At 49.4% G+C, this 13616-nt stretch overlaps 1 protein-coding gene across 9 annotated transcripts in view; it reads left to right on the forward strand.

Moving 5' to 3' along the window:
* The window catches only part of Dlgap4 (DLG associated protein 4), a 147598-nt gene that overhangs the window by 111544 nt on the left and 22438 nt on the right, over positions 1–13616 (forward strand). The window contains exon 1 of one of the 9 annotated variants that reach the window (XM_039104404.2): positions 200–12757. The exons of the other annotated variants lie outside the window; for them this stretch is intronic. Within the exon in view, the coding sequence (XP_038960332.1) occupies positions 12700–12757 (58 nt within the window). The 5' untranslated portion in view covers positions 200–12699. Of the gene's footprint in view, positions 1–199; positions 12758–13616 lie in introns of those variants that run through there. 9 annotated transcript variants of the gene reach the window in all.

The raw sequence follows: 13616 nt of genomic DNA on the forward strand, positions 1-13616 counted from the left end.
TCGTGCGTCTCCTCAGCGTGTAAAAATAAGTGGGTATATACGCCCAGAGAGGTGCCTGTGCTGGGGAACATTTGGATTTTCTGTCTGCCATTTATAACACCTGGAAACAAAGTCACCCAGTACCTGGTGAGCCACGGCTGCTTTTCTCTGTGTGGAGCACAAAGGTCCCAGTTGAAAGATTCCGCTGAGAGCTGGGATCTGCTATCAAGGGCTCTAGGATGTTCTAGAACTTTCAAACAGGGAGTGAGACCAGATATCCTAGTCCCTGCATCTTTCAGATAAGGTGGAAGTCAAGAAGGGCCAGGAGGACCCATGGAGGCTTGAACTCCTGGGTCCGGTCTCATGGCCATGTCTTTAGTCACTGCCTTGCTGGGATAGCCTGCCCCTGGTGTGTAAAAACGACCTCTAACACCCACAGATCTTTTTCTGTGTGTGCCTTGCAATAGGCAAAATCCATGGATTGCCTGCATTCGGGAGGTTAAAGGGGCATGATACCTGGGCCAGAAGTGGAGAAGTCAGGATTCTAGTCCTCAAATCTTAGGCAGCGACTGTCCCTTTAGTGTCAGCCTCCTAACTTGAATTAGAATAACAAGTCTTAGCCTAAGACTGATTGTTTAAAGTTGCAAGGCAAAATGCCAAGGTTTTGTCCCCAGTTCTGGTGCTAAACTGCCATGTGACTTCAGACAGTTGGTCTCCTGCTTTTCCCTCTGAAGAATGGGGGTGTTGGGTGTTTCTATCTCTTGGATCTTTGTAGCTGACATTTGAGATTGAGGCCACCTGTGCGCCCCTGTGCCTTGCCATTTATAAGTATGCCTGGTCAGAGCGAGGAGGGGGATTCGATGCGTGCTGTCAGCTGTATACTCAGGACAGCTGGGGGCTTTTATGGGCGAGGTCGTGCGTGGGTTGGAGAGGTTTCCCAGAAGAGGCAGTGTTTGAGCTGAGTCAGCATACCAGACGCGACCAGGCGCTTTCCTATACGGGTGCAGAATAATGTGGGTTTTAAAGCTCTTCAGACTTGGTTCTGATCAGTCTCAGCATTCGATACCTGTGCTTTCTTTGACCTACAGTTTCCTCATCTGGACTCTGAAAAAGTCATTTATGCCATAGGATTGTGGAGACAATTAAACAAGATTATACATATATAAATAAAAAGCCTGTACACAGTAGGCCCTCAATAAATGTGAGCTTTTCCCACCTCATACTAACTGGTCAGATTTTTCTTTGTGGGAACAAGACAGTGCCAGCTTCTTCCCTCACCCTTGTGGTTGCGATTCAGGTAACAGGGGACGTAGGAATGTACCTTGAACTGTATGTAAGCAGTAGTAATAGAAGTGGCATCCCCAGGGCCAGGTGAGGCATCATGTAATTCAGTCAGAAGCCATCGAGATTCTCCATTTCACAAGAGAACGCAGAGTAAGGGGCCCACAGAGGGACGTGGACCCACTCTGAGTCTCGCAGCATGGCAGTGTCCGGGCATTCTCCAGTCTCTCTGCTTCTTTTCCCTGCAGCATTACTTCAAAGGTTGCTGCTTCTGTCTGGTAGCCTGTCACTCAGTGCCTGTTCTGTCACCTGTTCTGGTTGGGTTTGTTTGACATTTCCCCAGTCTCTGAGCTCATCTCACATTTAAAGGCTTGAGGTGGGGCGGGAACTTGAGTCATCACCTTCTCTGGCTTTTCATCCTGAATAGCAACCAGACACTCCCTGAGGGCCATTGCCTGATGTAGATGCCACATGCCTAAAAGTTTTCTTCCCAGAAGCTCCGGTGGACTTGGGAGTATTTCCTGGCTCTTGGCAGAAGGCTCTCAGTCGTAACTGCCCAGGGCTCCACACCGAGAAGCTCTTGCCTGGCTAAACCAATACTAGTGCCTCGCTGTTCCTCTGTAGTACAGACTGCTACTCCTTCAGGTTCTCTACACTGGCCCCATCTGTAAGCACAGTTCTACGTTCATATACTTGCCTAAAGTGTGAGTCTAGCCAGTCACTTCATCGTCCCTGCTTCCTCATATATCACATTTTGATTCTTTATATTTAGAAATTTCAGTTTCCTGAGCTCTCTCCCTAGAGATCCTCTTTTATCAGGTGTGGTGCAGGAGTGAATCCTGTCAAGGAGTCTGAAGCTGAAAGCCTGTTGGCAGCACTCTGAGAAAAGCTGAAGTGGGAGTAGCCCACAGTTAGTGATCGACTATCTATTCCTGTGGTTGGACCCTGGACCGTTCTCTGTGCTTTGGTTTTCTTCCTGCCAGAGTTGGATGGAAATGCCTGCCTAGGTTGCGTGCTTCCTCGAGAAGCGATATGCTACTAGCAGCCTTGTTTGGAGCAAGCCTGGTTATTTGTACTAGCATGTCTCCCTTCCTAGCTGAGCCCTCACTCAGGGCAGGGCAGGCTAGGCTCATGGCTGTGGAGTGGAACCCCTGAGCAGCAGTGGAATCCAGTCAGCAGCAATTTAATGAGGTGCAGGAGAGGTGTGCAGTGTGAAGGCCACTCAAGTTCCCAGGTTTCTCAGTGCTGGCTGCGGCTGCCTTTCCTGACTCAGCCTGGGCTGCAAGTGGCTGCTTTCTTCCCTATCCGTTTCTGGAAGCCAGGGCTGCTTTAAAGGCAATAAAACCAAATCTAGAGCTAAAAGATGGTTGTTTATTGCAACTTTAGTAAGGAAGCAAGCTTGGAGAGTAAGAAAGACGAGGGTCCCAGAACAAGGCTGACGCTGTGGCTTATCTCCCCCAGACCTCTTTTCACCCGCAGTGACTGGCCTAGTTTGAAGATGAGCAAAGAGCTCCCAGGTGGTTGGGCTGGGATGAGCTAGGAGCTGACTTGTGTGATGGGAAACCCTCCCTTTCCAGGGGCCTGCCCTCTCAGCCTGGGCTGGCTCTCTTGGAGTGAGACGGGAAGAACAGACAGGCAAGTCCTCTGCTCCTGGGAACTTGGGGTCTGATGAGAGACAAGGCCTACAATTATGAGAGACTGTGTGACAGTCTGTAATTAAGTGGCTGCTGAGGAAAGGCATTGTCTGAGAAGGAAGAAGTGAGTGTGAACAGGAGGAGTAAGAGCCCTTTGAGGGGGTTGAATTGGCAGAGGCAGAGGGTGGGGCTGGCACTCTAGAGAATGACTTGTTCAGGCAGAGGGTGGGGCTGGAAGTTAAGTGCGAGTTTGGAGAACTGAGTGTGCTTGCTGGTTTTGCTGATGCCTCGGGACTGACTGAAAGTCTGAGGGGGACCAGGCAGTTGTAGGTTGCACTGAACTTCTGTAGGGTACAGCTGCTTTTGCGGATACTGGGATAATGCAACTGGGGGACTCTTTAAAGATGTTGATTCAGGCTAGGAATCCACTAGGAATGAGTGAAAATGACGACTGGGAGGAGGCCCGAGGGAGAGGTCAGGGCGGGGCTCATGGGAAGCATCGATAGAATAACAGGCTGTGCTCCTGAGGAGACTCCAGATCCTGGGGGAGGATGTGTGCTTGGAATTTGGAGAAGGAAGTAGCACTCTGAGCATGCTCCTGCTGCACCTGCCTTGGAGCAGGCTCCGAGCCAGCGCCTCCATTGGCAGCCTCATGAAATTCGTACAGCAAGCCAGAGGCAGGTGGACTTATCGAATCCCGTCCTACAGATAAGGGGAGTGTGGCTCCGAGTCAAGGCTGGCAGACTTCAAGCCTTGGCTCTTCCCCTGCTACTTAGAAAGGAAATCTGTGCCTTGAGGGGACAAAGGATCTGACTGAGCTGCTTGCCCCCTGAACAAAGGGAACGGTAGTCACTAAGCTCAGCTCGCTCTGCATAGCGAGTTCCAGGCCAGCCAGAGTAAAACCCTGTATTTAACAAAAGAAAAGGAAAATTGTCACAAAAGCTGCTTTCTGACAATCCTTGATGTCAGGATTGGGTACCGGCTTAGAATCTCCATAAAGTTAGAGGATCCTTACACCTTTTAGGAGCCCCCAGAGCTCTGCTACACGTGTGCTCCATGTCTGGACCCCTTGGAAATCCCAGCCAGAGGAGTCAGTCACTCAGAAGCTAGGAAGAGACAGGTCATGAGGTACTTCACACAAAGCAACCAGATGCTAGAGCCCAGGTCCAAATTCCTAGGCTTCAGGTCAGGGACGGTAGGAGAGAGATCGGTTCTTACCAAATGGCCCCTGTAGAAAGCATCAGTGTTGGTTCCTGTCATGTAGCCAGAAGGTTGATGACCTGACCAGAAGGTACCCTTATTCTCTTGGTGTCAGCACCCCCACCCCACCTACCTCCCAGCATTGAACTTGCTCATAAGGCAAAACAACCCCATGCAACCCCATCCCTGTAAGCCTTCCTTTGTCACCAGTAAACACTCAGCATCCATGTGCCGACTGTATGCTGGGTATGACGGCAGCCATGTCTTCACACCTTTTTTTATTTGTTTGTTTCGGTTTTTTGAGACAGGGTTTCTTTGTGCATAGCCTTGGCTGTGCAGGAATTCATTCTGTAGACCAGGCAGGCCTCGATTTCACAGAGATCCACCTGCCTCTGCCCCGAGTGCTGGGATTAAAGGAGTGCACCACCACCCCTTGGCTTCATCCCAAAATCTTAACAGAGGTTGTTTACAGAAGTTTTTCACAGTTCTCTGCGACAGACAGCCTGAGAAACATCACTTAAGACAGCGGGCTAGAGTGACCGTGCTGTCCCATTGAGGTGTTGTAAGTTTACTAGATTGCTGTTTGTCAGGTGCTCTCACAGAAACTTTCAGAGTTCGTGTGTGCTCAGTCCACTTTCTTTGCAGAAGGTTGCTTCTGGATCTTTGATATTTATCTAGCCTGTTCTGCTGTGCAAAACTTGTATCCACTGTTCTGCCAACAGACCCTTATATGACCCGGTAGAGCCTTTACAGTTGTATCTGTTTATTCCAGAGGAGGAAACTGAGGTTCAGTCACAGAGAGTAGCTTGACCAAGGTGACTGTGAGCTGCTCATTTATTCAGCAAGTTTTTAATCAAGTGTTACTGTGTGTCTGGCAGTGAGCCAGCACCAGGGATACACTGGCAGGCAAAGCTTCCCTGGAGACTTAAATTCTAGAGTATGGCGGCATCAGAATGTAGTAGGACCTACCTCAGAACTGTGGCCCCAGGCTCTGTCACTGAAGACCCCTCTGACTTGAACCCAGGGCTCCAGAGTTGCAGCCTATGCGACATTAAAGCTAGTCAAGGGACAAGTTTCTGCAAACTAATCATCAAAAATGAAAAGAGAGAATAAAAGGTTTGCTAAATTATTAATGGGACAGTGAGGAAGGGTATCTCCCAGAAGGCCATCTGCTAGTGCTCATTAAAGGGAAGTCACCCAAAGACAGAGAGCTCTCCCTAAGTTCTTGATCTGACTTTTCTTCAACCTCCAAATATTTGATTACAGTAGGCACAGGTGTGGAGCCCTGTGGCCATGTGCAGAGCTGGGGACCCTCCTACCTCCTTTAATATTAAATGAGAGGAGATAAAGGCTGGTCCTAGGGTACCAAGTCCAGGAAGCACTGTAGTCCACCCCCTCAATTCCCGTGAGTAGAAAACAAACCTATGGGGAAAGGGACTTGTTACAAACACATGGTGAGTGAAAGGGCCTTGCCTTCTCCAGCAAGCCTGACTTGGCTTCCCCAACCCCTCCTGGGAGGAACTCCCTTCTAAAAGTCAAGCTGTTTCTGAGAGTCTGTACACTTATATTTTTTCCCCAGATATTTCTAAATTGCCATCTTTTTCAACAAATTGCCAACTTTTTCAAACACAGATTTTTGCTTTTTTTTTTTTTTTTGGTAGTTAAAATGCAACTCAGGCTAGCCCTTGAACTCTTCATCCTTCCATTTTAGGCTTTCAAGCACTCAGATTACAAGTGTACACCACCACACCTGGCTAAAAATGTTCACATTTGTAAAGTACTCCACAAGTGGGGTTCACATTCTTTTTCTTTCTTTTCTTTCTTTTTTTTTTTTTTTTTAAGAACCACTCTTGCCATCATGGTGCATGTCTTTAATTCTAGAGAATTCAAGAAGCAGAGGCAGGTAGATCTCTGGAGGCTAGCCTGGTCTACAAAGTGAGTTCTAGGACAGCCAGGGTTATATAGTGAGACTGTCCCAAAGCAACCAGCCTGCGCTCTTCTAGTCCTGCACAGGACTCTAGGAGTAAGGCCCAGAGAGGGGAAGAAGTTGGCCAGTGTCACTCAGCTGTTCTCACCCAAGGAGTCACCTTTCACTAGGCCTGTCGGAAGGAAGTAAACAATGGAGGAAATTTGAGGTGGGGCAGCAGAGGACCAGAGCCAATATTGGAGGGAGGGAGGGAGGGAAGACTCTGTTGTGGGCACCTTGGGGACTGTTGGTTCCAGGAAGAACCCTTGCCCACCAGAAATCTTGTCTCCCTGTGTCCTGGCAACATCAGGTCACATAAGCTCCTTCAGACACTTCCCCTTGCAGGCTTGGTCACTGTACCCACCCCCACCCCCTCTGAGTGTCTGCTTTTCACTTGTTCCTGGGTTACCGGGAAGATCTGGTGAAACAGCCCATAGGGAATAGAGTGAAAAGGCTAAGAGTGCAGCAGTCCCAGCCATTGGGGATCCCAGAGTTGGTGCTAGCCCTGGTTGGGCCGCAGTCAGGCTCAGCAAACAGCTAGTCAGCCTACCATCCAACCGCTTCAGAGCACCCCTTGCTGGTGTTTTCCTTCTGTGCTACAGGGCAGACTGTGCTGAGCTTCCTGAATTTGTTCTGTCCCAGGTTGCTGGGATCTCCACTGTACTTGTGGAACAAAGGCGCTTAGATATCAGATGAGGAGAGGGAGTCAGGGAGACCACAAGGCTGTCTTTGTGCTACCTCTGAGGTGGGTCCCCTGATAGCTCATCTCTGCAGCTTCTTTTCAACCTATCCCCACCCCCGCCTTCCACCCCCCAATCTGAGGAAGTAGAGCTCCTCCCACATTTGATTGTTCAGAAGACTGGCCTGGAGAATCTTAAACCCTTAAGGGGCGGAAGCTGGGGGATTGTGTCCCCTCGGCCTTATCGGCTTTCCCCGTGTTCCTTTTAGTTTCACTTTGGGTTTAAAACCCAAACTTAAAGCAGGAAGCAGCCACCTCAAGCCCTGCCTGACTGGGAAGGTCTAGGGGAGCCTCAGACCTCACTAGAACGGTATGGTGTGCCTCATCCCTGAAGGGTCCCACCCGTGTTCCAGAGGTCTGGCTCGTGGGTGGGGCCCAGTGGGGAGAGGCGCCAGGCAATAGACAGTGGCGCCCTGGCTAGGCAGTCTGGGACTGGGCCAGTAGGACGGGTTCCCTGGTAAAGTCAGTTCACTCGGGTGTGGTCCCAGCATCAGGCCCCCCAGGTGGGAAGCTACTGCCTTTTAAACACCCCATTCTTCTGGGGCTGGGCGGAACAGAACTGGCCCTGGGAAAGAAACCAGGGCCTCCGAATTTACCTTTCGCAGAGCTGCTCACTTTCCCTAAAGGTAAGACCAAATACCAGCCTCTGCCTTGAAGCAGTTTCTTCTGAGTACCCAGCTTGCCTGAAAGCCCCTTTGCTCTGTTCAGTTTATCCTCTCACCTCTTTAAGTCTCGGGGTAATAGGTACCTTCGGCTTCAGGCTAGGTCTTCCGTGCTCAGAAGCGCACAGGGCGTCTGTTTCTCTGCAGGGGTGGGTCCCTCCATCTCTGTACGTCTTCTATCCATACAGTGGATCTGCATTTTAGGAAAGCTAGCAAGAGTATCTAACTCTGTTTTCTGGGATGAACTCTACTCCCTAAGGGTACCTTAGGAAGTGTTAGGAAGCGCTCTGAAGAAGGGCTACACCCCTGTATCATAGAAAAGTGGCACACTGATGAGCCCATACCCCTAGGTTCAGACAGACCTGCAGCTCAGAGTCGTGCTATTTGGACTCAAACACCTGGAATCCTGTCACCTAGAGCTCTCAGGTTCTCACTTACAAATATAGTGGTTCCTATCACCTGGTTAGTCTCACCCTGAAGGTAAGAGAGGCGTTTAAGGAGGCCCAGTGCAGAGACTATACTATTACTCAAAACACTGACTCCATCCCCCACTCCAAACCCCACCCCCAGAGGTGTAGCTGGACTGTGGGCTATTTGGAGGGCAGCCATTAGCTGTCTGTTTACAACACAAGGCTCTGGTTGGGGATCTGAAGAACTCAAGGAGAAGGACTTTCATTCCCCACAAACTGGTAGGCTCAAATAAACAGAATTTTTGAGAGGCAAGGGCAGCTTCTGCAGAGGTCAGGATTGGCTGAGCTGGAGAGATCTGCCCTGCACAGGTATTTGCCTGGCATTGAGAGCTGGGCCTTGTCTCCACAGAGTGCTCATCTGGGCAGTTTTCTGTAAGCTGTGGCTGAGAGCCTGTTATGCGTATGTTGGAAGCAGATTGAATAGTTCCAGACTCTCCTGGAACCTTCTGCCTTCCCAGGCTTCCCACGCTTCATGACGTGGCTGTTGCTCTGCACAGAGGTGTGGTCATAGTCAGGAGGTGTCTGCTACCTGTGCTACCTGTGCCAAGGGGTGGGGCTTGTTTGACAGCACCCAGTAGAAACAGGATTAAACTACCCTTTACCCAACAGCTTCCTCAAAGGAGAGAGCTCATGTGATAAGAGTGGGAGCAGTCCAAGAGGAGGGCAGTTAGTCAGCCCTCGGCTCCCCTCCATAACCTTTCCAAACAGTCATGTGTTGAGTACCAGAGGCTGAGCAAAGAGGCAGGGAAGACAGAACCAGCTGACTTCCATCCAGCTTGGAGACTGCCCAAGCAGGTAACAGATAGACAAGATACCATGTGATTGTGTTAAAAGGCAGAAGGAGGCAGCCAAGTGCAGAGAGGGACCTACTTGGGAGGCTTAGAGGACATCACTGGAAGTAGGGAGGATGGGGAGCAGCCCCAATTAAGACCCTGGAGGGCTGTATTTGCTAATTTCCAGAAGGTCTGGGCACATTTAGATGGGAGAGTAAACCTGGTTAGCCCTGAAGTGAGCACCTTTTTTAGCTCCCTGGAGAGCCAAGGATCCTGAAGTATTACTAGTCCGATAAAGACAGGTTACCTCAGAACTTCAGACCAGGAATGGAATTGTACTCCTGTGATCTCAGCACTCCATCCAGAGGAGCCAGGGGCGCAAGAAGCTTTCAAGTTCAAGGCCATTGTGGTTTACATAGCAAGCCCTAGACTACCTTTAAAAAAAAATCACAAATACCTACTGTTTTTCATAAGTCACTAACTTTTCTTCACCAGTCCCAAATTATTGCTAACTTTCTTTAATGCACTGCACACTTCATCGTATCCTATTGCTGAGGGAGGCAGGTGCTGCTTTCACTGATGAAGGAACAGAGAGGTAGGTGACTTGCCCAAACTCACACAGCACAGTCAAGAGTTGAAGTCCTGATTCATGGCGCTTTTGGTCTAACCACACTGCCGCCTTTGTTTAAGAAACAAGAATGTTTCTTGTTTCTGTTACTTTTATTTCTTTTTTGAGGGGAGGGAGGGGGCAAAGTTGCCATCCCCAAATGAACATTTTAAAAGTTTAGGTAAAAGAGTATGAAGGCTGGCAAGATGGCTGCAAGGATGAGGGTACTGTCAAGCCTTATGGCCTGAGTTTGATTCCTGGGATCCATTGAAAAGTGAAGGAGGGTCAACTCCAGAGAATTGGTTTCTGACTTCCCCCTGGCATGGCCACACAAATAAATGCCTTTTTAAAAAGCAACTGTGTGGGGTTGGGGATTTAGCTCAGTGGTAGAGCGTTTGCCTAGCAAGCGCAAGGCCCTGGGTTCGGTCCCCAGCTCCAAAAAAAAAAAGCAACTGTGTTACAGCAGTAAGGTCAGGATAATCTTTTTCTGTTTCCTGTATCACAAGTAGATCTGTAATATATTGGTTTTTTTTTGAAGTTTTGTTTTAATCTCTAGACATGTTGCTGTCTAGCTGCTTCTGAGAGTCCTGTGATACTAATAGAAATATCACTGCCCCTGTACACCTCCAAGCTTTATCTCCTATTTGAATTCATTTTTCTGTTTGCTAAATTTCTGGAAAGATAGGCATATTACAAACCAGCACCTGTTCCTAAACACATCTCACTCAGGTCGGAGATGTGTGTGAGGACATTGATACCTGTCAGCCCATCACCAGGAAGGCAGCGGCTGGGAGACTTAGTAAGACCTCAGTTTCCAAAGTCAACAGAGGAAGAAAAAGTAAGTAACAAGAAGTAACAAGCCGAATTACAGAGTCAGGCCTAGAGTTTTAAATCTGTATTTCTCTGACTTTGGATGTGGGGTGGACGTGGTAATTGCTAAGTGGGGCTCGTGGTAGGAACGAGCCCCTCAGTGTACCACCCACTAGCTCATTCCTCAGAAATTATTAAATTGACTAGCAGCCTGGGGACATTAAGTATATTTTCATTGTTCACACTCCTCCCTACATCTGTCTCCAGAGCATCACATCATCCCAAAGTGAAACTACATAGAACCACTCCCTGCTGCCCTTGCCTGCCATCTGTGTCTGATCTGACCAGTCTGGGGGCCTCATCTAGGAACCCATTTTAAGATGGAACTCTTTGAAACGTGGGGGCTCACGGGGGTCTGTGAATAATTAGCTCCTGTGATGGCAACTAAATCTTCTTGTACCCTGCGGAGTTATTCGTGTCTGTGCCGGGGCTCCAGCAACACTGGTAAAGGACCTCTGCTCTCCTGGAAGAGTACCCTCTCCAGAGTCCATGGAAACCCCACCCTTTGTGGAAGGGACTCTCACTTAGTCACTTGCAGTAGGATCTGAGCCATGTCTGTCCCTTTATTTTCACCAAGACTTCCTTTGGGAAGGGACAATACTTCCCAGAATTACTGGGACAAGATGGTGGCTTTCTCTTTTCATCCTTAAAGATTTAGCTCAGTGTCCAGATATGTTGGATACAAAGTAACCAGGGCTCGGTTTCTCCTTTCTGGAAGTAGTGAAGACTACAAGTAAGATGACTGGCCTGAGCCTTGTAACATATAACTGCAATGTGGCAGAAACCCAGCCATGCTTGCTCTGTGAATTAGCTCTCCAGCATTTTTTTTTTATTGGCCAATTTTTTGAAAATCTGGTCTGAGGAGCAATGAGCTGTTTTACTGTTTTACTGCATGTGAGACATTGCCTTAGAAGCTCCTGGGTTGGTCCTGTAGACGGAAGGATAGGGGTCAGGATAAAGGTTCTGGTAGGTGACCAAGGACGATGGCGCTGTGTCATAGAGTAGTATCCTAAGTTATTTCCACTGTGATTGTCTTCTCAAGGGACAGCAGATCCTTAGGCTTGGAAATTGTTCTTCATATTGGACCCAAGACAGGCAGCATCAGTCATGGCCTTCCCACTGTGCAGGGACACAGCTTTAGGGTCCTTCTCAACACATGAAAACACCAGTCCCCTAGATGTAGCATGTCCAGTGGGACTTAGGCCACCCCTAACTTGGGCATTCTCCTGTTTTTCCACATAGGTGTCAGTCCTAGGAGGGGAAGGGACAGTTCAAGAGGCAAGTGATGTCACAGGTCTCTTTGTGAGAGTAGAAGAGTCTAGCAGGACAACCAAAAGCCTAGGGACAGTGTTGGCAGAGCGCCTCCTAGACGGGTAGAAGCTGTCCAGGTACAGTCTGTCTGTCTTCTCGAGGTGCCCCTGGGGTGCGGCTTGGGTTGTGAAAGCTCCTGAGGAGGGCAAACTTACCTCTTCTAGACTCTGGGATGTGTCAGTTTTGCCGACGAGCTGGTATGCTCACTATTAATGAGACTGGATGCCGTGAAGTTGGGTCTTGTAGAACAAACATGGGCCTTGTACTTAGCAAATAGAACATGACTTGCTGTGTAATGCTGAACAAATTCTCAACTTCTCTGGGCCTCAGTTTTCCTTAGCAGTATAAAAGAAGAATGTAAAAGATATCTTGAGGGGTCAGATTCTGAGATTTCGTTTTAGGGCCTCACACTGTGGCTTTTGAAAGCTGTCTTCCCAACTGTCACCGTGCTGTGATTTCAGAGGAAGGGAGCTCGGACAAGGAAGGCTATGGCAGTGTGAGGGAGCAGCATGGAGATGACCCTTGTTCCCGCACCTCCATCTGCCCACCGTGCACCTCTCTCAGATTCCGCCTCCCTGTGTTCCTGGGCCTGGGACGGAGCCAGAGGAACACATGGGTTTCCATCTACAGGAAGCTCAGGGTCTGGAGGAGCAGCGCAGTAAACGAACAGACCAGCAAAGCTAGAATGGCAGCCGAGACCTGTGCTCACCCAAGCAGGGGAGCGGGGTGAACCTGGGGAGACTGTAAGAGAACTCTGGGGGAGGAACACTCAGGTGTCCTCCTCACCAGAGAAGGGCAGTGCAGGCAGGAACAGCGCCCAAGGACCTGAAACTGTAACTGCTGTGATTTGGCAAAAAGAATTTGTTGGAGGAAGGTGAAAGGACGCTGGAGAGCAGTGCCAGCAATGTGGGCTGGGCATGTCTGCGAGCACATGGACAGGGACTGAACCCTCAGCCTGCTGGCCAATTGGAAAATGTGACCCTTCACTTCTGGCCGGTAGAGTTTCTGGAAAGCCTGGGACTGAGAGCCGGTGGGCCCCTGGAGCCATTTTAGTGACAGATACTCAGTTACCATTCATCTTCCACCATAAATTGGGCCTAGCCAGGGATACCTGGCCTCTAGGCAATTTGACTTAGAGCCTGTATGGTGGAATATATCTCAGGAGGGGTAGGTAGGATAACTACCATCTCTTCTCTGACAGGCTTCTATGCTGGGGAATCTAAGGGCCTTATACTTTGTGACCTTTGGGCATCAGAGAGAGACATGTAAGCAATTCTTCCTCCTTCACCTGTCTCCTGCCCTCCACGGTACCCCTCAGAGTCTGCTCCGTGTGTCCCTGGGCCTACAAGGCCATATTAGAGATGGCATCCTTCCTAAGTGTCAGTAGGACTCTGCAGGTGTGAGCCTGTACACAAAGCTACTTTTTAAAAAGAGAGTGTGTGTGCCCGTGTGTGTGTGTGTGTGTGTGTGTGTGTGTGTGTGTGTGCGTGCGCGCGCGCACGTGTGTACACTAATGCAAATAACGCAAATAACTTTCAGGAGTTCGTTCTCTCCTTCTACAAGCTGTAAGTTTCCAAGTGGGTTTGGAAGTCAGTACCTTTACCTGCTCATCTAAGTGACCTTTTCACTAGAAACTAGCGCTCTACTTATGCTCCATAGCGCTAACCCACACCCTGTGTGTCCCCTCTGCAAGCACTTCCTGGAATGGGATAAGTTGAAACTTCTCCCTGTGCGGATTGCCCTTTTGTCAGGCTCCAAGGTGACTAAGTCTGTTGTTCAGGAAATGCCTGAATCTTCTGAGTGTTGCCTAGCATTCAGAGAGCCAGCTTTCTCTGGTCTGGGCCTTTCCCTGGCAGTGAAGTCTGACATATGTCTGTGGTCAGCCAGAGTCACTAAGGTATTTTTCACACAGGCTGTTTTCTTGTGTAACTGTGTCACTTGTGATTCCAATCCCAGGATCACAGTGCAGGCTCTGAGGAGGGCCTCTCCTTCCTGCGCCGCTATCCCCAGGGCTGTCTGAGTGTTGTCTGCTGACCTGGATTGAACCCCTGGTGTTCCCCAGTCAGCCCTCCATTCCTTTCATCCTCTCCCAGCTGCCCAGGGTTTTTGGCTTCTGCCTCTGTT

The sequence above is a fragment of the Rattus norvegicus genome, chromosome 3, assembly GCF_036323735.1.
Source record: "Rattus norvegicus strain BN/NHsdMcwi chromosome 3, GRCr8, whole genome shotgun sequence".
In the NCBI taxonomy this organism is placed as follows: Eukaryota; Metazoa; Chordata; class Mammalia; order Rodentia; family Muridae; genus Rattus; species Rattus norvegicus.